The 21,711-nt window shown below is 46.7% G+C and overlaps 2 protein-coding genes and 1 long non-coding RNA gene across 6 annotated transcripts; 1 reads left to right on the forward strand and 2 right to left on the reverse strand.

Moving 5' to 3' along the window:
• Positions 1-530: 530 nt before the first annotated feature.
• On the reverse strand, positions 531-5,018 carry LOC143360624 (uncharacterized). The gene is made up of 18 exons (XM_076799650.1): positions 4,867-5,018; positions 4,369-4,461; positions 4,235-4,270; positions 4,083-4,136; positions 3,937-3,984; positions 3,791-3,838; positions 3,645-3,692; positions 3,353-3,400; positions 3,207-3,254; positions 3,061-3,108; positions 2,915-2,962; positions 2,769-2,816; positions 2,623-2,670; positions 2,477-2,524; positions 2,185-2,232; positions 2,039-2,086; positions 1,181-1,378; positions 531-1,097 (listed from the first exon to the last, which is right to left on the reverse strand). The coding sequence occupies exons 1-18, from the start codon at positions 4,919-4,921 to the stop codon at positions 934-936; spliced, it is 1,176 nt and encodes a 391-aa protein (XP_076655765.1). The 5' UTR covers positions 4,922-5,018; the 3' UTR covers positions 531-933.
• LOC143360625 (uncharacterized) lies at positions 4,310-12,445 on the forward strand. 2 transcript variants are annotated; one of them, XR_013083314.1, is made up of 3 exons: positions 4,310-4,324; positions 12,057-12,227; positions 12,303-12,445. It is a non-coding gene; the product is annotated as an uncharacterized LOC143360625 (long non-coding RNA). The 2 variants fall into 2 exon arrangements; XR_013083313.1 differs by lacking the exon at positions 4,310-4,324 and having other exon boundaries at positions 11,884-12,227.
• Positions 10,006-21,304, reverse strand: LOC143360623 (coiled-coil domain-containing protein 170). 3 transcript variants are annotated; one of them, XM_076799647.1, is made up of 15 exons: positions 21,187-21,304; positions 17,367-17,462; positions 17,177-17,308; positions 16,586-16,774; positions 16,255-16,524; positions 16,026-16,170; positions 15,612-15,784; positions 15,328-15,528; positions 14,841-14,984; positions 14,657-14,725; positions 13,945-14,108; positions 13,720-13,832; positions 13,295-13,527; positions 11,760-11,887; positions 10,006-11,281 (listed from the first exon to the last, which is right to left on the reverse strand). In XM_076799647.1, exons 1-15 carry the CDS (start codon positions 21,286-21,288, stop codon positions 11,140-11,142), a joined length of 2,301 nt encoding a protein of 766 aa, XP_076655762.1. In that variant the 5' UTR covers positions 21,289-21,304; the 3' UTR covers positions 10,006-11,139. The 3 variants fall into 3 exon arrangements, with proteins under 3 accessions (XP_076655762.1, XP_076655761.1, XP_076655764.1); XM_076799646.1 differs by having other exon boundaries at positions 10,011-11,281; positions 11,718-11,887; XM_076799649.1 differs by lacking the exon at positions 14,657-14,725 and having other exon boundaries at positions 10,017-11,281; positions 11,718-11,887.
• Positions 21,305-21,711: the final 407 nt, after the last annotated feature.

A 21,711-nucleotide genomic window follows, 5' to 3' on the forward strand; every position in this document is an offset into this window, starting at 1 on the left:
TCTCGTTCGTTCGTTTGCTGCGAGCCGGCTACTAATGGCCGAACGGTTAATTGATCGTCCCGAACAGACTTTCGTTCGCTGTCTCGTGTCCGTGGAAAAGCGCGTACGCTCAAAAAATCCTAAGCACATATACCTGCGGAAGAAACGCTCCGGGAACGAATTTTTCCGAACATTGGACAGCGATGCGTCGATTTAACTGCCGTTCATGTTAGGCAACATTAACAAAAAAAAATTGAACAACAAAACGTCGGACGACCATGCCGTAATGTAAACTTGTTAATTGAACGACTGTCTTTGGTTGAACGATCTGATCGTTTCAATGGTCGTTGATCGTGTAACCATCGCGAGTTTAGTTGACGAACGATCGCAAAACAGAAAAATTGCATTAGACCATTGATAAGATCGATGTAGATTTATATCGATCACGCGAACGCTTGTGGAACGGTAGAAGTGATCCGTGTAAGAATTGCCGTTTGGCGAAACTACCAAACTTTGGTTGCAACTACCAAAGAAAAAATAAAGTCAATACGTCAGTACAATTAACAATTTAATATCTCTTTACGCACTGCACTAGCTGCGATTGACCAACAAAATGCCGGATGACGATGACATTAATGTAAACTTAGTGGTTGAACGACTTGAGGTTGATCCACTCAATCACCGAACGAGAAGTTGCCTGATGTAAATGCGGCTTTACAAATTACACGTACTATACAATCGCGATCGTTGATTACTATTTACGGCGTATCGCTCGAACAAAAAAGAAGCCTGGATATGTTTAATGATATTTAATACTTGGGTTATATAGGGAGCTGACGGAATTGATGAAGTATTGCATAATTGTATGAGATATATAAATTAAGGTTGATCCTTCCATGTACATGCAAACGCTGTCAGCTTCATATCAGCGCGAAATAGTACGAACTAATAATCCTATTGTGTCGTAAATATGAAAACCACTAGGCCAAGAACCATCGACGTGTACACAGCGACAGACGTTGCCGAGTTGCAGCCATCTTGGTCACATTTGTAGCATCCCTCGCTTTCCTTGCATTCGTTGTTCGCAGACTCTAATAAGCACCCTCTGCTTACCGTTTCTGAAAATATAAATAATGCATGTAGACACCGTTCATTCCAACGTCCAACTGAATATTGCATCATATATGAGAACGTGTATTACCGTTGTTAACTATCTTCGCACAGACCATCTTGGGCTCAGCATACACCTGTTTACTCGAGAAACGTTGCAATATGGCCCTGCGGAATCTTGTTCCTGAAGGAGGATTGGCTCCTGCGTCTCCTTCATCGCCTCCATCGTCTATTCCTTCATTTTCATCGCCTCCATCGTCTATTCCTTCATTTTCATCGCCTCCATCGCCTATTAAAAGTATATACCACATATAAATGAAGTTGCTATCAACTGAAACATCCACAAAAAGACTTACAAAGCGCACTTGCAAAGCACTTACAAAGAAGGTACAAGTCAAATTTTGAGAGAACCATCACACCATCGCGCCTTTAAAAACGATTCGTGTGTTCAAACAATGGCGCGTATAGACCAATCGAACGAATGCCCGTTCGTCCCCCGCACTTTAATCCGTGCTCATTCAAATGACGAACGCGTGCGAATGTAATAAGTTAATATAATTATAGTATTATAGTAAACGTATCCACCGTACTAGCTGTATCTCAAAATTCTGTTTCGAGCACTTTGAGCGTTCGGCGAACACTTTAACATAGACCGCAGACGAATGCTCGTTTGAATTTTTCATTACTTTTTTCGGAGTGGAGGCCGAACAAGTTTGGCCTAAACGCACCAATAAGAGTGTCACTTTATTACGGAATTGATCCATGTAAAGACTAGAGCTACAGTATACGAACGCCAAAATTCTCGATGACACAATAGACAACGGCAATTATTGCTGTCTCGTTGCACGTCGTCGCAGCAGACAAAAATGTCAATTGCCTTGTAGCCGTCGCGATAATTGTCAAACGTGAATAGATAAGTATAAACGTTTACGAAATAGCGTGCACTTACTCGCAGTTGAAGACGGCTCTGTGGAGTCAGCCGTGGACGATTCCGTACCTGCAGCAGACAAAATTGTCAATTGGCTTGTAGCCGTCGCGATAATTGTCAAATCTGAATCGCAAACTATAAACGTTCACGAAATAGTGTGCACTTACTCGGGCTTGAAGACGGCTCTGTGGAGCTAGTCGTGGACGATTCCGTACCTGCAGCAGACAAAATTGTCAATTGCCTTGTAGCCGTCGCGATAATTGCCAAATCTGAATCGCAAACTATAAACGTTCACGAAATAGTGTGCACTTACTCGGGCTTGAAGACGGCTCTGTGGAGCTAGTCGTGGACGATTCCGTACCTGCAGCAGACAAAATTGTCAATTGCCTTGTAGCCGTCGCGATAATTGTCAAATCTGAATCGCAAACTATAAACGTTCACGAAATAGTGTGCACTTACTCGGGCTTGAAGACGGCACTGTGGAGCTAGTCGTGGACGATTCCGTACCTGCAGCAGACAAAATTGTCAATTGGCTTGTAGCCGTCGCGATAATTGTCAAATCCGAATCGCAAACTATAAACGTTCACGAAATAGTGTGCACTTACTCGGGCTTGAAGACGGCACTGTGGAGCTAGTCGTGGACGATTCCGTACCTGCAGCAGACAAAATTGTCAATTGGCTTGTAGCCGTCGCGATAATTGTCAAACGTGAATCGCTAACTGTAAAGGTTCAAGAAATAGCGTGCATTTACTCGGGGTGGTAGGCGACTCTGAGGAACTAGCCGCAGTTGCAGTCGTACCTGCAGTAGACAAAATTGTCAATTGCCTTGTAATTGTTGCAATAACTGTCAAACGCGAATCGCTAACTATAGACGTTCAAGGAATAGCGTGCACTTACTCGGGGGGGTAGGCGACTCTGAGGAACTAGCCGCAGTTGCAGTCGTACCTGCAGTAGACAAAATTGTCAATTGCCTTGTAATTGTTGCAATAACTGTCAAACGCGAATCGCTAACTATAGACGTTCAAGGAATAGCGTGCACTTACTCGGGGGGGTAGGCGACTCTGAGGAACTAGCCGCAGTCGCAGTCGTACCTGCAGTAGGCAAAATTGTCAATTGCCTTGTAGTTGTTGCAATAACTGTCAAACGCGAATCGCTAACTATAGACGTTCAAGGAATAGCGTGCACTTACTCGGGGGGGTAGGCGACTCTGAGGAACTAGCCGCAGTCGCAGTCGTACCTGCAGTAGACAAAATTGTCAATTGCCTTGTAGTTGTTGCAATAACTGTCAAACGCGAATCGCTAACTATAGACGTTCAAGGAATAGCGTGCACTTACTCGGGGGGGTAGGCGACTCTGAGGAACTAGCCGCAGTCGCAGCCGTACCTGCAGTAGACAAAATTGTCAATTGCCTTGTAGTTGTTGCAATAACTGTCAACCGCGAATCGCTAACTATAGACGTTCAAGGAATAGCGTGCACTTACTCGGGGTGGTCGGCGACTGTGAGGAACTAGCCGCAGTTGCAGTCGTACCTGCAGTAGACAAAATTGTCAATTGCCTTGTAGTTGTTGCAATAACTGTCAAACGCGAATCGCTAACTATAGACGTTCAAGGAATAGCGTGCACTTACTCGGGGTGGTAGGCGACTCTGAGGAACTAGCCGCAGTTGCAGTCGTACCTGCAGTAGACAAAATTGTCAATTGCCTTGTAGGCGTCGCGATAGTTGTCAAACTCGAATAGCTAACTATAGACGTTCAAGGAATAGCGTGCACTTACTCGGGGTGGTAGGCGACTCTGAGGAACTAGCCGCAGTTGCAGTCGTACCTGCAGTAGACAAAATTGTCAATTGCCTTGTAATTGTTGCAATAACTGTCAAACGCGAATCGCTAACTATAGACGTTCAAGAAATAGCGTGCACTTACTCGGGGTGGTAGGCGACTCTGAGGAACTAGCCGCAGTCGCAGCCGTACCTGCAGTAGGCAAAATTGTCAATTGCCTTGTAGTTGTTGCAATAACTGTCAAACGCGAATCGCTAACTATAGACGTTCAAGAAATAGCGTGCACTTACTCGGGTTGGTAGGCGACACTGGAGGCTTAGTCGGAGGCGTAGTCGCATCCGTACCTGCAGTAAACAAAATTGTCAATTGCCTTGTAGCCGTCGCGATAATTGTCAAACACGAATCGCTAACAATAAACGTTCAAGAAATAACGTGCACTTACTCGGACTGGTAGGCGACACTGGAGGCTTTGTCGTACCTGCAGTAAACAAAATTGTCAATTGCCTTGTAGTCGTCGCGATAATTGTCAAATGTGAATCGCTTACTATAAACGTTCAAGAAGTAGCGTGCACTTACTCGGTAGTGGACATTCTTTTATCAGTTCTTCCTTTGGTGTTTCACAGTCGCCGTTCCTATCGGATTTGCATTGGTAACATTTCAGCGATTGTCCTGGTTTGATAGAGTATAAGAAAAATAAACTTGCTGTAGTATTTCATAGTTTAGCTGGTAACTTTCCCTATTCCCCGGGATAGGGCGCCGTACTTCGATCGAGTTATGCCGTTATGAGTTAATCGAACGCGTGTTTGGAAGAACGGCGTATGTTCGAAATTCTCTGAAATCGACTTCTCCACGCAGAGCTTTTAGATTCTATATATTATAGCACATTACCCTCGCGTACGTTGCTGTATGGGGCAACGAATTGTTTTCACGCCTTCCGGTTTTACGAAATATGCAACATGCCCGAACTAGGCCTACCCATTCTGCTAGACACCCGTTCAATCGTTTCTCCGTAAAGCGTTCGCGACACCGACAAACAATTTCGACTTCCCCATTCGAAAACGGATGGTTAGTTACCTGATGGTAGGACGACAAGTCCGATAATAACCAAAATCGACAAAGACTTGATCATGGTCGCCGTGGGGTGTCCGTCGATTGGTGCCAATACTCGAACCGCTGGATCGCAAATGTCGCCGAGAGCTTGCTGAAATAGTTATACTCTTCCCTTGCTTATCACGATTAACTTATCTCGATAGAGAGCACCAATCAATACCATTGCCTTGGTGGGACGCGATTAAAGCGAACGCGAAAGAAAAAAACATCAGATACTGGAAAACCGGTGTTCCTAGTTCGCGAGCACAATGCTGAAGATAAAGATAAGGATAAAGTGAATTAAACGAAGCAACCGATAAATCAGAGATAAGACGAAAATGAACTTTGTAGTTGTCTCTGAAGACAACTGCACTACAGTCCAACGCGTGGAGCGACTTCTGGAAAAATAGAAAATTTTTGGTCTTTTTTCTCGCTTTTTCAGCAACCAACTTTTTTTTGTTCTTCGAGAGGATTCGCATAGTTTCACGTTGATTGGAACCTGGGGGGGGCGGGGTGTGGCTTGTACCGATCTTTATCAATTTATTAGTAAATACCGCTTGTTTCCCTATAATTTTGCTTGAAGCCGAGATAACATCGATTATCACGTTATCGTACGAAACATACAACGAGTATCCTGTTCTTCGACGGAGAACTGCGGTTCTTAATGAAATGCATATTACCCCACCTTCGTTGCCATCGTTGCCAGGACAGTGGCCAAAATTATTTTAACGGTTCTTCAGGGTTTAAGGTTACAGTAGGTCGTTGAATGCGACACCAGCTAGAAGATTACGAAGACCAAATATTATACGGTTTCAAGTTTCGCACGCCATTATTTCCCAAACTGTAGTTACCATTAAATAACGAAAACGTGCCGATTAAATAAAACATTAATTCGGGCCTATTATATCACACTGTACAGGGTGTTTCACGACGCTGGCAAGACCCATGTTGGTGACATATATCGAGAATTCACTGTATTAACATAACATATCTTTTCCGAACCTATGTTGATATACCTTCTTTTCTTCTCTAAGGAATCTATCCTAAAGTTTTGCCCACCATTTACGAAACACCCTGTACAACGAATTTCCAGAATAATTGGTCTCACATTGAATTTCTGAATTTCGTCTTTGGAGTGATGTCCCCACACACATGTGAAGTGGCACACATTTTGAACGTCATAGGTTTGAAGGGTTTCGGTGTTCGAAGTGGGAAACTTGAAAAATTCCATTTTTCACTGCGCATTGTTCCGAGCGACGATCGTCGAACAGGCTTCTGCGACAAAACCGGAAACCGCAGACACAAGGAGAACCGTAAAACGCTCGATATTCTAATCGCCGACTAATCGCTTTATGGGGAGCTCGTGATCTCACCGACCTGCAAACACCTGTCCAAAATTGTCGAACGCGTTCGGGTCCAATCGCGCTTCGGCGTTTCGCATTAAAATTGGCGCGACCGGCACGTGCGTTTTTAACGTTCCCGATACGGGCAATAATGTTGCTGTTTCAACAGGTTTCGACCAGTATAAATAGCCGAGCCACTGTCAATCTAGCATCAAGTACAGCGAACCGTACAAGCAACATGGAATCCTTCAAACTGTTGTTCAACGTCGTGGCCATTTTGATGGTGGCGTTCGTCTCCATGGGCTACGCTGACCCCGAGGCCGACCCATCACCGGACGCAGTAAGCATACACTTTTCATAGTCCGGTAGAATTTTCTCGTGAAATCGCACGAGTACAATCGAATCGTTTGCGCAGGACGCGGATGCCGAGGCGGGAGTGTGGTCGAAGATACTAGGACACTTAATCAGAGGATAAATAATCCTCGATGGAAGCCGCCCGATCCCATCAAAATGTACGGCCGAACGCATCTGAAATAAAGTAAACTTCATGAAGTGACACGCGTGCGTTTGTTCAATGTTTCAACCCTCTCCCTAACGATTAGCTGTGCGCAATTTCAATGCCGTCTTTGAACCTTCCTGCGATGCTCGTTCCGAGGTGAATTCGATAGATTCCGAGACGACGAGGGACGAGCATGTTGCGAGTCTACTCTCCGAAAATGAAGATCGGAGAGAGTGGATATCGAGAAACGTCGATATTGGGTCAGAAAGTTAAATAGGTGTCTTGTCGCGCTCGAGCAGATAGTAGTAACAATCGTTGACTTTTCGATAACAACCTTTTTCTTTGTTTGAGCAAATATTTCCCATAATAACGTCATTCATCTATCGACACCAATTACCTTAGTGCCCTGTCTTGCAAACGATATATTAGATCAGAGCTGTTCTGATTTTCTTGCCCTGGGCATGAAAAGCCACGCCCCTGCGGGTACGAAGCCACGCCCCCCTGGGCAAGGCCGCATGTATTTGTCGCACGCATTGTCACAGCTACGTGGCCAGCTACGGTTGTGCTACGGCCTACCCCCACTCCGCTAGGTCACTTGCCCGTAGCTGTGCCCACGGGCAACGGCGGGCGCCCTTGCCCGCTAATAGGCATGTTGAGCAGCTCTGTCTTAGTTGATTGCGAAGTACCCGATTTTTTTTTTAACAGTTTCATTAACCGATTAGTAATTTTCCCAGCGAGACCGCTGCTAATGTGCAGGGGAAAAAATTGTAGAAAATATCGTTTCCTACGACACATCGAAAAATCATCAAACTCGGAGGATACCCGCGACCGAGAGTGTCATTTACTGACTTGTCGTTTGTGTAAGCTGAACAATGAATTTTATGTATTCGAAGACGTGTTCACGAGGTGACAATAGTCGCCGTTGATATTTCTTGTTAATGTGAGGCGATATCTCCTCACATTTGGCCCGCGGCCATTTTCTCGATGTTTTCTTCGGATCTCGAATAGTTCGATCGGAGGATATAGAAAGCAACGTAATCTAGAGTATTTCGCGAGACTACCGTTTATCGTGTCGAACATTGTGACCGGATCTAGCGATAAACGCATTATCTGAACACGTTAACGGGCAAATAAGGCTTTGGCGATAAGTTATCTTCGCGCGAGTGCAATCCATAAATAATTGATCGTAATTTTTCTGCATCGCGAATCGCCGCGAGAATATCGAGCTCGTTCTTTCTCGCTAATAAACGCGCGATCGTAGTTGCCGCGCGAAAAACTGTCCTCGCGTGGCGCGTGTGCGCTATCTTCAATTATCAAGCGACAATGCAAAAGTTTTTTGCTCGCAGCGAACACGACCGCGAAATAACGAGCTCAGTTTTAGGGTAAGGGACCCTATTACTGCGGGGTACCAATTACTGTGCCTATGTTAATTATATTATATTTTTAATGCATAATAATTATTAAAAAAGAGATATATAGCATTTGTATAAAAAGATTCGAATATCTCCGTTTTCACATTCATTATGTTTTAAAAATAAGTATAATTAGTATAAGCACAATTGGGTCCCTTACGCTATAGCAAGCATCAAATGCAAACACGTTTGCAAAGTAATACATACATATTTAGCCTATCGTTAAGTTATAAATATCCGAGAATTATTTAGCAATGAGCACACCCTCCTTTATTCTCTATTATTTTTGTCTCTTACTTTGTGATGAACAGTCTGCGGTGTCTGGCAGAAATGACTTTGGGAAAATGGCTGCCATGTCCTTCCACTTCTAGATATCCTTCTAGAAATACTGCTCAAACATCATACAACAAAATGTGTATCTTGATTTTTAAAGAACCGTAATTTTGTAAGCAAAAAATATTCTTGAATTGCCCTTGTTTTTCGAAAATTCCTCCGAGCTTGGCAGAAGTGGCTTAGGAAAGATGGCTGCCACGTCCCTCCACTTCAAGATATCTCGCTCAATTTTTTAGCAAATACTACTCAAACATCGTACAACAAAATGTATATATTGATTATTAAAGAACCGTAATTTTATAAGCAAAAAAAATTCTTGAGTTGCCTTTGTTTTTCGAAAATTCCTCCGAGCTTGGCAGAAGTGGCTTAGGAAAGATGGCTGCCACGTCCCTCCACTTCAAGATATCTCGCTCAATTTTTTAGCAAATACTACTCAAACATCGTACAACAAAATGTATATATTGATTATTAAAGAACCGTAATTTTGTAAGCAAAAAAAATTCTTGAGTTGCGCTTGTTTTTCGAAAACTCCTCCGAGCTTGGCAGAAACGACGTTGGGAAAATGGCTGCCACGGCTCTCCACTTGAAGGTATCCCACTCAATTTTTCAGGAAGTACTACTCAAACATCGTACAAGATGTACATCTTAATTTTTAAGGAACCGTAATTTTGTAAGCGAAACAAATTTTAGAATTGTATAAAATTGTAACATCGTATAATAGGTTGTACATCTTGATTTTTAAAAAAACCCATAATTTGGTGTGCAAACAAAACTGTGTCCACTTGAGGTCGGCAATTCGAATAATCGCAAATCGTGACTTCGTGACATTGAACTGAGATCGTGGTGATATTACAGTGATAATGACTTCAGACACGGGGAAGTCTACTGTAAATCCCCTGGAAATTTCTTTCGATCCGGTTCTATCAGCGGCTAGATTAAACTTTGTCGTGGCGATTCGCGGAACGATAAAGAAACTTACGAACAAACAAACCGTGCGTAAAGTGCAGATATCCGGAGATAATTTTGTGTACATTGTCTCGTCGACAATGGGAAAAATACCAGAAAAATTCGCGAAATTTACTCGGCCAATGCCGCCAGGGTGCGGTTGCGCCGAATCTTTCTCTCGTTTGGTTCGACGTATTTTGAACCGTTCTTGCGACACAATGCGTTTAGTGGACGAGAAAACTTTTATTGCGTCTGTGATAAAGACGATAAACCGGTCTTCCACGAGACATTGCGAGAAACAATACAATTGTGACAGCAAAGTATTCGACGTTACTCGAACATAATCGTAAATGTAACGTCGCGTAATTTTAAAAAATAGCAAGAATCCAGCAGCATACATTTTAAAGCACAAGAGACAAAAATGGTATTCTTTCCTTGAAAATTTTAATAAATTCGAAACAATACATCGATACCCTCAAATTCTTTTAATCTTCTCACTGTGCTCAAAATTTCACCTACTCAGTTTTGACAGAAACACGTGAAATCCGCAGTCTGGTAGCAGTGCAAAAGTTTCGAAAACCAACGTAAGTCTCTTGCACAAATTGAATGTTCTTTGTGTAATATCGAATCGGTGATTATAATCGAAATGTAATCGAAAAGTTTAACGGTAATCCGTCTTATTAAACAATTTCACGGACGGTTCTTGTTACAAATCGCGTTTGATATAATCGCAAGCTGACAGGTGAGTCGCGTATCGCGACGGATATCGGATGGTTTTTTAATGACTGATAAAAACTGCAATTTTCTGATTTCCTGACTCACCTGTGTTGCATCACACCTCCATTGGCACAACAAGATGTGGCAGAAGAGATTACACCATTGTGCAATTTTGCACCACTTTGTTTCCCTGTCGCGGTTTGAGTCAGGCAAAGTCGACGATTAAAGACGCGGATATTCATTAAGCCATCTCTGTTCGCGTCAACGGTGGGAGAATCGAAATTCCTTTATTGTACACCGAAACACCAACGGTCCGAAGTCGGATAAGACCGCTGACAATTGATAATAAAATCGCAGAGTTCCATATAATTTAATATTTACACAGTGGCACACAATTTCGCACCCTGTATCAGGCTTAGGCATGATCGAAATAAATTGTTCGCTAAACAAACGTTAAGACGCAAACAATATCTAATTTGGCTTAAAATTATTTCATTATTTCGAACGAAATTCAAATAATTTTCCACTCCGTCTTTCATTTCATCGAATAATTCGTACTCTCCAGATTTATTTCGTGCCAGCATCGTCAACTGTGTCAGATTCTAACAACAATTTTAAAAGCGAACGAAGTTTAATCATTACGTTACAAAAATTAGGATACTTTTTATTAAATTTAGTTACTTCAATCACTTCTTTCGACCTTCCATTATTGCTGAATATTTTACAAAGTCGAAATTTTATAAAATACGCAGCGTCTAATCGAATTTTGCGGTCGTCGAGACTGTTTTTCTGTCTCTTTGAACGCGGGACGTGCCGAGCGTCCTCGGGAACGATTCAGGGCAGTCAGGCACGATCGACAAAATCATTTCCATCGATCGGTTGTGAGACCGGTGACGTTTACGCGACGTAAACGCGACGGTCCGTCGTCGGGATGCGCCGTCGTCGACGCGTCGCATCATCGAAATGACGTCGTCTCGTCCCGCGTTCACAAATTGAATCGCGGCCGACGTCACGGAAGAAGGCTGCTCCGAACCGGTCGTTTGCCGAACTCGTCCTCGATGTCGTGTAGATCTGGTGGATCCGCGAAACCGCTGTCCTCGTAGCGGGTGCATCTCGATCCCGGGGATCCGTGAGGATGCACCGGATGAACGCTTCGGAACAGAACCGAGCAAATTTATGTCCATCAAATCGAAATAAAATTCTATTTTGTTGTCGATACACAGAGTGTCCCAAAAATTTGGTACCTAAAAGGACTGATCCCTGACGTTATTCGAAATAACTTTTTCCTTTACGGTAATGTCCTCCACGGCTCTGCTCGGAATTTATTGACGAAAAAGTTATTTAAAACGACTTTAGTAAAATCAAGGGAGTACAACATTTCTGTGACACCCCCTATAGCCATTATACACGTATAATAAACTTTCTTTCTCTTCTAGGAAATTAAGAAAAAAGTTCTAATCACTGAAACCATAAAGTAAATCATAGTGCCGAGGGGTTAACAACGAACGAAACACGAAAACCAGCAACGGGAACAAGATGCAAAGGATCACGTTCCGATTGGTCTAGGTAGATCTTGGTTCGTCTTACCTGGTGCACCTGGAGGGCGTGTTGTCCAGGGGCTCGTCGTACCTTCGCGACAGCATGGTGAAATCGCGGTGCGCCGCCGCCATCTTTTGCAGCCGCGAAATGATCTCGTAGTCGGGTGTGCAGATCGGCTCGGACAGAAGCTTCACCACGGAGACCCGGAAGCTTTGAAGCTGAAACAGGAAGACGGTTCAGAACGGGCTCGGGAGGTTCAGCTACAGCAGAGCTGCTCGGCGCATTCCGGTTCCGATAGCGTTTCAGGGTTTCGCATTAAAATTAACGCGACCGTCACGTGCGTTTTTATCGTTCCCGATACGGGCAATAATGTTGCTGTTTCGACAGGTTTCGTCCAGTATAAATAGCCGAGCCACTGTCAATCTAGCATCAAGTACAGCGAACCGTACAAGCAACATGGAATCCTTCAAACTGTTGTTCAACGTCGTGGCCATTTTGATGGTGGCGTTTGTCTCCATGGGCTACGCTGACCCCGAGGCCGACCCATCACCGGACGCAGTAAGCATACACTTTTCATAGTTCGGTAGAATTTTTTCATAAAATCGCACGAGTACAATCGAATCGTTTGCGCAGAACGCGGATGCCGAGGCGGGAATGTGGTCGAAGATACTAGGACACTTAATCAAAGGATAAATAATCCTCGATGGAAGCCGCCCGATCCCATCAAAATGTACGACCGAACGCATCTGAAATAAACTAAACTTCAGGCAGTGAAACGCGTGCGTTTGTTCAATGTTTCAACCCTCTCCCTAACGATTCGCTGAGCGCAATTTCAATACCGTCTTTGAACCTTCCTGCGATGCTCGTTCCAAGGTGAATTCGATAGATTCCGAGACGACGAGGGACGAGCATCTTGCGAGTCTACTCGCCGAAAATGAAGATCGAAGAGAGTGGACATCGAGAAACGTTGCTGTTGGGTCGCAAAGATAAGTAGGTGTCTTGTCCCGCTCGAGCGGATAGTAGTAACAATCGTCGACTTTTCGATAACAACCTTTTTCTTTGTTTGAGCATATATTTCCCGTAATAATGTCATTCATCTATCGACACCAATTACCTTAGTCCCTTGCCTTGCTAACGATATATTAGATCAGAGCTGTTCTGATTTCCTTGCTCTGGGCATGAAAAGCCACGCCCCTGCGGGTACGAAGCCACGCCCCCCTGGGCAAGGCCGCATGTATTTGTCGCACGCATTGTCACAGCTACGTGGCCAGCTACGGTTGTGCTACGGCCTACCCCCACTCCGCTAGGTCACGTGCCCGTAGCTGTGCCCACGGGCATCAGCGGGCGCCCTTGCCCGCTAAGAGGTAGCTCTGAGCTACAGTCTACAAGGCTGGGCACGTGTGCCTCAATTGACGTAGAACCGTCCCCATCGTAGCGCCCACTTTCCCCCTCCAGTAAGCACCGTTACCATGGAGAAAGGACAAGCTCCGCCCATCGCGAGAAACTTCCCACACGGTGGAACAACGAGGACACAGGGAGGTGCGCGCTGCACGAAAGAGAGATTGGTGGGGGAAACAAGCGTTTGTGGGGCCCCAACCGTGCCCAGGTCTGCAGGGTTCGCATACTTGGGACTCTCTTTTGGTGACATCGGAGAGATTCTGCTTGATCTGGGCGAGCTCGTCCCTGAGCAACTGCAGCGAATGGTCGTTTATAGACCTCTCCTGCTCGGCCGTCTCCGTGGTGCTTCTGATCTGCTCCTTCAGCATCGTCAGCTTCCGCGTGCAACGCGTTCGCAGCATCTCGCTCTCGACCAGCCGCTTCTGGAGCTCCTCTATCTTCCGGCTGCGCTCCAGAGCCGCTATCTGCGAGAACAATGTACGGTAATTGTTACACACACTTCTGATCGCTTCATCATCGATTCATTAGCGGGGGAGTTAGGGGTGGGAAGTTTTGCGCGAACGATCGGACACCTCGTTCATTGCGAGAACCTCGGATCTCGTCAGAAATTCGTTTTCGTGCAACGAACGAGTGCCTAAATGGAGTCGTATACGAGCCTTGTAATCAGCAGCCTCGGTTAATTGCGCGCTGAGCTCGCGGTTCCTCGCCTTCTCCTCCAAGTATTGCGCCTGAAGACGGTCCAGCTGCTTCGCCAGCTTCTTCGCCCTTGAAACCAGCGACCCAGAGAATTACGAAACGTTCCAACCCTTCGCACTCGAATGATGACACCCGAGGTGCCAGTCAAAATTGTACGGATCAAAGTTACGGGGATCGGTACCGGAGATTCGCCTCGTCCCGCTCGGTCTGAAGCAACGATTTGATCCTGACGCTGTCCTCCTGCAGCGACAGCTTTCTGCGAAGAAGATCCAGGTGCAGGTCCCTGCGCTGCAATTGCTCCCGGAGCGTCCTGACGCGGCGCTGCAGCTGATAGACCACCGAGGTCTACAGGCAGAAACAGAAACACAAAGAGGCTGACACCGTTCGAGCATCCTCGAGGTGCTTCATGATTCTACGCTAATTTCCAGTGTGACTCTGATGACGTGTTCATGCGAATATTGTGACGCAAAACGTTCATGGTCGGGTTCAATGCTGGGGAACAGTTGCGTGGGTACAGGGTTGCACCCGGGCACCAGAAAAGAACAGGATAAGAGTTGGAGCAGGCGCACCATCATAGTAATGCGGATAGCGGAACACAGGATGCGCGGAGGATCCAATATTGAAGCTGGAGGAGCAGGGACCTGGTGACCCCTCGGCGGTGGAGTTTTAGTGGGCATTGTCCGGCCCTTTTTCCAGGTCGGACCGAGTCCCACTCTATCCTCCCGACCATCATCATGAGGGGGATGTGCGTAAACGCATTTCTCCACCGCCGTTAAGAAAGAAGGGGTTGCACCCGGGTGTCTAGCTTACAGCCGCGAACTAACAAAGCTCCGGGAAAGCTCTAGTTTTGTGGGGTGGTTTGTGAGAGACCTTTTGGGGCCATGGGGGCTTACTTCTTTCGCGGAGGAAAGCTCGTGGAAGGACCGCTCGCGCCGAATCCTCGGTAGGGTGATGTACGAGTACTGCGGGAGTAGAAAGCGCAGGATTCGCGATAGAGGAACACAGAAGAAACGAGACGTTAGCGCCGTCACCGTGCTAGACAACGAACGAACGGTATATTTCAATCGGATTTGGCACCTTGTCGACCAGCTTGTCGGTCTCCAGCCTGGCCAGCTGCTCGGCTCGCACCAGCAACGATTCCGTTTGCAGATCGAGCCCCATCTCCTCGGAGATCTCGTCCATTTGCAGCGCTTTGCCCAGTCGGTCCAGGAAGCTGACGAACTGGAAAACAATTGTCCACGGTGTAGCAAACGTGACGGGCACACGTCCCAGGGGTGAGTCTGGACCTCTGGGACATTTGTGATTAAAACTTTCTAGAAGAAGAGACAAGAAGAGAAGAGACAAGTCTCATACAGTCTCTACTCGATATACGTCCCAAATATCTAGCCGATAACAGTCCCAGAACCACCCCCATTGCCGCGGGGTGTACCCCGTGAGGGGCTAAGGAGCTTCGCTGTCCTTTTCTACGTTCGAATAGTATCTTCTAGGCGATATATGTCCTTGGGTAGACCCAAGTTGTTCTGGACATGTATCGAGTAAACCTTGTGCAGAACGGAGATGGTACCATCTGTTTGTCTCTGCTCAAGGCTTCCTTGGACAGCTCGTAGCTGGTCAGCTCGGACTCCATCTTGCGGATCTTGCTCTCGAGACACGATCGCTCCTCTTCAAGGTTCCGTATCTTCGAGACGGTGGTCTCGATCAGCTCGCTCTGCCGATTCGACGAGTCCGTCGCCGTGTTCACTTTCTCCCGTAGAGTTTGAATGTTCTACGGAAAAAGGAGGAATCTCGGAATCAACCGGAACATGACCTACGCCCGTCGAACGTTGCGGAACAATTAATAAATGTTACCAGAGCCTGGTCCTTGTTCTCGGCCAGTATCTCTCTGATCCGGTCCTTGATCGCGTTCTCGTGGGACTCGACGAATCGGTTAGGCCCGCTGACCAAAATCGCTAACGACTCGAGCAAGTGTCTTGTCTCGTGCTGCGCGCGTTGCATCTTCTCGTCCCGGTGCTTCAGCTCGTCTGCGGGAACACACACAGAGACGAGAAATTGCTGTCGACACGCTCGCTACCATCTCGTCGTTGAAACGCAACATTTTTCTTTATGTATTGAGAATCATAGAACCAGCATAGAACTGATAATATTGGAGAGTCACCCTTTGGCGGAGTGAAATAGTTCCCTTTACTAAATTGTTTTAATATTTCATGAAGAAAGATACGTTGCGTTTAGTCATTTAACGATGAAGACAAGCGAAAATGGCACCTCTCAACTGGCAAATCAGCGCCTCCTGGCTCGATATGTTTCCCGTCGCGCTCGTGATGCTTCTGTTCGCGTTCACGAGCTTGTCCCTCAAATCGTTCAGCTCCCTCTCGGCCACCCTGTGCTGCATCTCCAGACATTCTTTGTCCTGCGAAGAACAACGAAAACGCAACGAATTCTGAGTCGGAGGGAAAAGGTTTTTCACCCAGAGACAAATCAAGTTGGACCGCACCTGTTTCAGCCTGTCCAGGTCGATCAGGTACGAGGACACCTGTCTTTGTAGCTGCTCCTTGTCCGCAACCGCGCGGTCCAGGGCATCTCTGCAGCTCCTGAAGTCCGCCTGGATGGTCGTCAGTTGCGCCTCCGTGTTGGCCGTTTTCGCTCGGAGCCGATTCGCCTCTTGGACCAGCTCTTCAGCTTTGTGGATCACGATCTCCGGGCTGGGGTGCATCGTCTCGCAGAATTCGACGTTCAACGCGTGCGCCAGTTGCCGCGCGAAGTCCTTCAGAGAGAAACAATATCGGACTGCTTTCCAGAGACACTGCATACACGAAGAACCGAACCTGGAGACTCAAGCGCGCTCGCTCCTTCTGTTGGATCTCCTCGGAGATGTTCTGCTCCAGCTGACGGACCTTCTTCTCGTAGTCCCTGATCTTCTCCTCGCGGTACTTCAAGTCCCGCTGCAGTCCCTGCGTCGTGATCTCGTTCCGACCTTGGGCTGCGTACAGATTTCGCTCGCGTTCCTCCAGCTCCTGATACCGCGAACGTGCGATCGATGACGAAATTGAATGACGACATTCGCGACACTTTCCCGATTAAAATGAGCCCAAACACGACCCAGTTCGGACCATGCTTGTTTATTTAATACGCGTTTCGGTGGAACTTCCGTTATCCGAACCGATGATGTTCGAATCCTCGCCTGTAAACAGTCCTGTCTATGACGATCTATAAATCCGCGATCAAACACTCGGGTTTCGTTGATCAGTGGAAGCAACCAGTTCGGATAATGGAGGTTCTACTCTGACGTGGATTAAACTAGCAAATGAGTTGCAAATCCTGTCGTGTTTGGGCTCATTTTAATCAGCAAAACGCCGATAAGAGCCTCATACGAGAATAATTAGTGACAAAGATGGTTGGGGAAATGTTGGAAGAACCTGTATGCGCTTCTTCAGGCTGGCAACGACGGCAGTCTGTCGGGCAGCTTGCTCGCGCAGCTGATCGACCTCCACCTGCATCTCTGCGATCCGTTGATCTCGCGATCGCACGAAGCTCTTCATCTCCTGGAGCTGAACGAGTTCGTAAAGCCCGGGACCCGTGGTATCGGGGAACGCGCGACTGGCTTACCTCGGACGTGAGACGGTCGCGTTTGTACTCCAGAGCTGCCAGCTCGCTCCTCAGGGTGGTCGTCAGGTCGTGGCTCATGGTGTCTTCATGGGTAGACTGGAGCAGAAAATGTTTCGTGGCTCCCTGTAATCGAGCTGTAGAAATTCTCTTTGCGAAAATGCACCAATGGACGAAGGTGCACCAATCGATGAAGCAGACTGTGGAGCTATAGCAATTCGATCCCCCAGTGCAATTACTATGTGCAATTTGCGAAACAGTTCCTCGGAGAAATGCTGAGAACTCGGCGCAGCTTTTATTCCGATGAGTTTACAAAGCACATCTTTTTGATTTTTAAAAATTTGAAAAATCACATTCTTCTAATTTTTGTTCAGTTTTCGCAAATAAAAAATTTGTAGAACGCAACTTTTACTATTTCGTAATTCCGACTAAACGCAATTTTTCTCAAATTTGTGAGTATTTTTGTATTAAATAAATTGTTCAGTAAACTTACTAATGACATACTAAATAAATAGTTTAATATATGATTTACTCGATTTTCTAATAAACTAGCATGGCAGAAACTGCTTTAACTTTTATGGAAAAGTTATGCCGATTGTGCCGCCAATTATGAGACTAGTTCTCCGAGAAAAACTGGTGTTATGGTTGAGTGTACCTTGACGTATCAGCCGGAGCATTGTTGCTCGGGTGCAATTCTGAAAATTTATGGGAGGGCAGCTTTCCGCGAACATCCTCGCAGCCGACGAGACATCCGACTGCTACGGCGAACTAGTTTCGCCTGCTCGCGATTACGTGACTGGATTTTATTTAGGATACATCCAGCCACGAAGAACAACCTCGAAACGCAATGGTACCAATCGCGGTACCACGTGCCACGAGTCCATTTATCTTTGCAACTTGTAACGAGATTAGGCATCGAAATGATTCTCGTACGCTTTTGGATCTTGCAAGTCTCAATTAGTAGACAAAATGATCTTTAGATCTTCGTGCAAAATAAAAATTTTCATTGCGAGACGTAGAAATTAGAAAAAAGCGAGTTCTGTGTAATGTCTTGATAGTCTATTACTTCATCTATTCATTTTTGTTATGAAGTCATCAAATCTGCAGTCTGCTAATGATAAACGTTCGATAAACAACACCTTCCGGCAAGAACAATCACCGTCAAGATTGAAACGTTAAGAACGACATTACGTTCCAAGAATATTAATCATTCTCTTAGCACTTCATTGACAACGACAATGATGTAGTAGTCTCTCAATGAAGAAAGATAAACAACTTTTCTTAATGAATTTTCTCAGAAAACTTTTTATTTAAATCGGTAAGCTATCTCGAGTGATCCCGCGTAATAGTTTCTACATAATGGGAGCGATTACGCTTCTCTTGAATATAATAGTCGTGAGGACGCCTATCAACAGACTTCCGGTTCGTCGAGTGACAATATTAGAACGATATCAATGCGGATAGAAAAGAGTTGGAAAACCATTCAACGCTAACAACCTCGGCCGCGATTATGACAACGTGGAAGTAGAGGTCGAGTCGCAGACGAACGATTTTGCTACTTGCGTTTGGAAAGGTTTGGCGCAGTTTGACGGACTTATGGCTGCGGATAACGCGACAGAGAATGCATAGCACCCTTTCCAGGGGCCGTAGGAATATCCGAACGCAATGGTACTATTGTGCCACGATTATGACAACGTGGAAGTAGAGGCCGACTTGCAGACCAATGATTTTCCTTGCTATTTGTATTTGGGAAGGTTTGACGCAGTTTGACGAATTTATGGCTGAGGATAACGCGACAGAGCATGTATGGAACCCTTTGCAAGGGCCACAGAAATATCTGAACGCAATGGTACCATTGTGCCACGATTATGACAACGTGGAAGTAGAGGCCGAGTCGCAGACGAATGATTTTCCTTGCTATTTGTATTTGGGAAGGTTTGACGCAGTTTGACGAACTTATGGCTGCGGATAACGCGACAGAGCGAGTATGTGACCCTTTGCAAGGGCCGTAGGAATATCTGAACGCAATGGTACCATTGTGCCACGATTATGACAACGTGGAAGTAGAGGCCGAGTCGCAGACGAATGATTTTCCTTGCTATTTGTATTTGGGAAGGTTTGACGCAGTTTGACGAACTTATGGCTGCGGATAACGCGACAGAGCGAGTATGTGACCCTTTGCAAGGGCCGTAGGAATATCTGAACGCAATGGTACCATTGTGCCACGATTATGCCAACGTGGAAGTAGAGGCCGACTTGCAGATGAACAATTTTCCTTGCTATTTGCGTTTGGAATGGTTTGGCGCAGTTTAACGAACTTATGGCTGAGGATAACGCGACAGAGCGTGTATGGGACCCTTTGCAAGGGCCGCAGAAATATCTGAACGCTATGGTACCATTGTGCCACGATTATGACAACGTGGAAGTAGAGGCCGACTTGCAGATGAACAATTTTCCTTGCTATTTGCGTTTGGAATGGTTTGGCGCAGTTTGACGAACTTATGGCTGCGGATAACGCGACAGAGCGAGTATGGGACCCTTTGCAAGGGCCGTAGAAATATCTGAACGCAATGGTACCATTGTGCCACGATTATGACAACGTGAAAGTAGAGGCCGAGTCGCAGACGAATAATTTTCCTTGCTATTTGCGTTTGAGAAGGTTTGGCGCAGTTTGACGGACTTATGGCTGCGGATGACACGGCGGAGCGTGCATGGAGCCCTTTGTAAGAGTTGGAAACGTCCAAACGCGATCGGACGATTGTGACAACGGGGAAGAAGAGGGCCGAGCCGCAAACAAACGATTTTCCTCGCCGTTTGCAGGCTCCGGAACGGTTCTGTGCCGTTCGGGGAACTTATGGCTGCGAAAGCGAAGCGGATAACGCGACAGGGCGTGTATGGAGCCCTTTGTGCGGACCGTTGAAATATCCGAGCGCAACGGAACGATCGTGACAACGTGGAAGAAGAGCCGCGGACGAACGTTGCGCGGCGTCACGCCACCGGCGAAGGTGCGGGACACGACAGGTGAAATCGATTCAATGCAACGCTATGGCAACGAGGCGTTTGCTCCCCGCGCGCAGTCAATACCTTTTCAATACGCCGGAGAGTACGTATGAAAAGCACGTGTGCGATACGCCGGGCGGACAAAAGGGCAAAGAACGACGCCGAGCAGCCTCGAATCGAACGCGGGATCGAAACAGTGGTGGCTCGTACAACGAAATTCTCGCGAACAGAAGGGTGGTTCGCCGAACGAACGGGGTGTTCTTTCTAGTGCAGCTCCGATCGATTGTTCTTTGCGCACAAACGAATCTGCAACGCTCGACCAGTATGCTCCCATAGTTTCGCGATCGCATTCCAGAACGACAGAACCGCAGCTCGTTTAGCGCGGCGATTTTACGCTTCACTATTACCGCAATCGTACGAAAAGCTTCCATGGGAAACGAACGAATAGTATCACTTCAGTAATTGTGAAAGAAAAAATTGGGGATCAGTCGTTCGACTAGTTGAAGCAACGAAACGAATCGCTGATGTTTCCCTCCTTAGCGTCGCGCGATAAGACACGCCTCAGGCGTTGGTCGCGGTCTCCCATTGGCTGGCGTGACCAGCTGACGCGTCACGTGACCAGTGGCCGCGCGACGTTAAGGAGGGCAAGCGGATTTCGTCGAAGCTCCGTGCGATGGAAACGTGAAAAAAGTGCGATTGCGAATCTGCGAATTGCGTGTGCGTTTACGGTGCGGCAAGCATTGGTGCTTATGTTATATATTTTGTTTTTGTTTTTTTTTTTTGTTTTTTTGGATAGAGAATCTCGATGCGACAGAGACGACACCTTTCGGGGCGACGATATACAGAGGGTCTCGAAGACACGCAGATCCTCCTCGGCCGTTTCTCTCGCTTCCTTCCCCTCGGCCGTTTCCTCGTCGCTCGACATTCTCGCCGATGGATTTCGCTCTCTGCGAACGTCTCCCCCGGACCACGAACTTTCTTCTGCCTGCGTGACGTGGTTGTTAAACGATCGAGTGACGTCGTCGTGCCTCGCCGGAGCGGAATGGACGATCAGAACCGACGTGACCCCGTCGAGGACATATTTCGCCGCGCCTCCGCGCAGATACGCACTCTCGCGCGAGCGGAGAAGCGTTTACGAGCGAGAGCCAGAGCGTCGACGCGCGGTACACAACGACTCGCCGACCCCTGACCGACGGTAGACCTCAAGATAATCGAAATCCATCGATCCGAGCAACTGTTCGTTCCTCCTTCTTCGCCGCCTCTTCTTCCGACGAGCGAGACGTCGCGTCGCGTCGCGTCGCGTCGCGTTGGTAAACCCTCGCGCAAAACGGGGGTAGATAATGCTGAA

The sequence above is a fragment of the Halictus rubicundus genome, chromosome 13, assembly GCF_050948215.1.
Source record: "Halictus rubicundus isolate RS-2024b chromosome 13, iyHalRubi1_principal, whole genome shotgun sequence".
In the NCBI taxonomy this organism is placed as follows: domain Eukaryota; kingdom Metazoa; phylum Arthropoda; class Insecta; order Hymenoptera; family Halictidae; genus Halictus; species Halictus rubicundus.

Excerpts from the sequence above, each read along its gene's own strand:
- LOC143360624 (XM_076799650.1), bottom strand. The coding sequence starts at position 4,921 with ATGATCAAGTCTTTGTCGATTTTGGTTATTATCGGACTTGTCGTCCTA. Across the intron at positions 4,462-4,866 it reads ACTTGTCGTCCTACCATCAG|GACAATCGCTGAAATGTTAC; the intron begins GTAACTAACCAT and ends CTATCAAACCAG. Across the intron at positions 3,839-3,936 it reads AGAGTCGCCTACCACCCCGA|GTACGACTGCAACTGCGGCT; the intron begins GTAAGTGCACGC and ends TGTCTACTGCAG.
- LOC143360623 (XM_076799646.1), bottom strand. The coding sequence starts at position 21,288 with ATGTCGAGCGACGAGGAAACGGCCGAGGGGAAGGAAGCGAGAGAAACG. Across the intron at positions 17,309-17,366 it reads GCGACCGTCTCACGTCCGAG|CTCCAGGAGATGAAGAGCTT; the intron begins GTAAGCCAGTCG and ends GAACTCGTTCAG. Across the intron at positions 11,282-11,717 it reads ACGCCCTCCAGGTGCACCAG|CGTTCATCCGGTGCATCCTC; the intron begins GTAAGACGAACC and ends TCTGTTCCGAAG.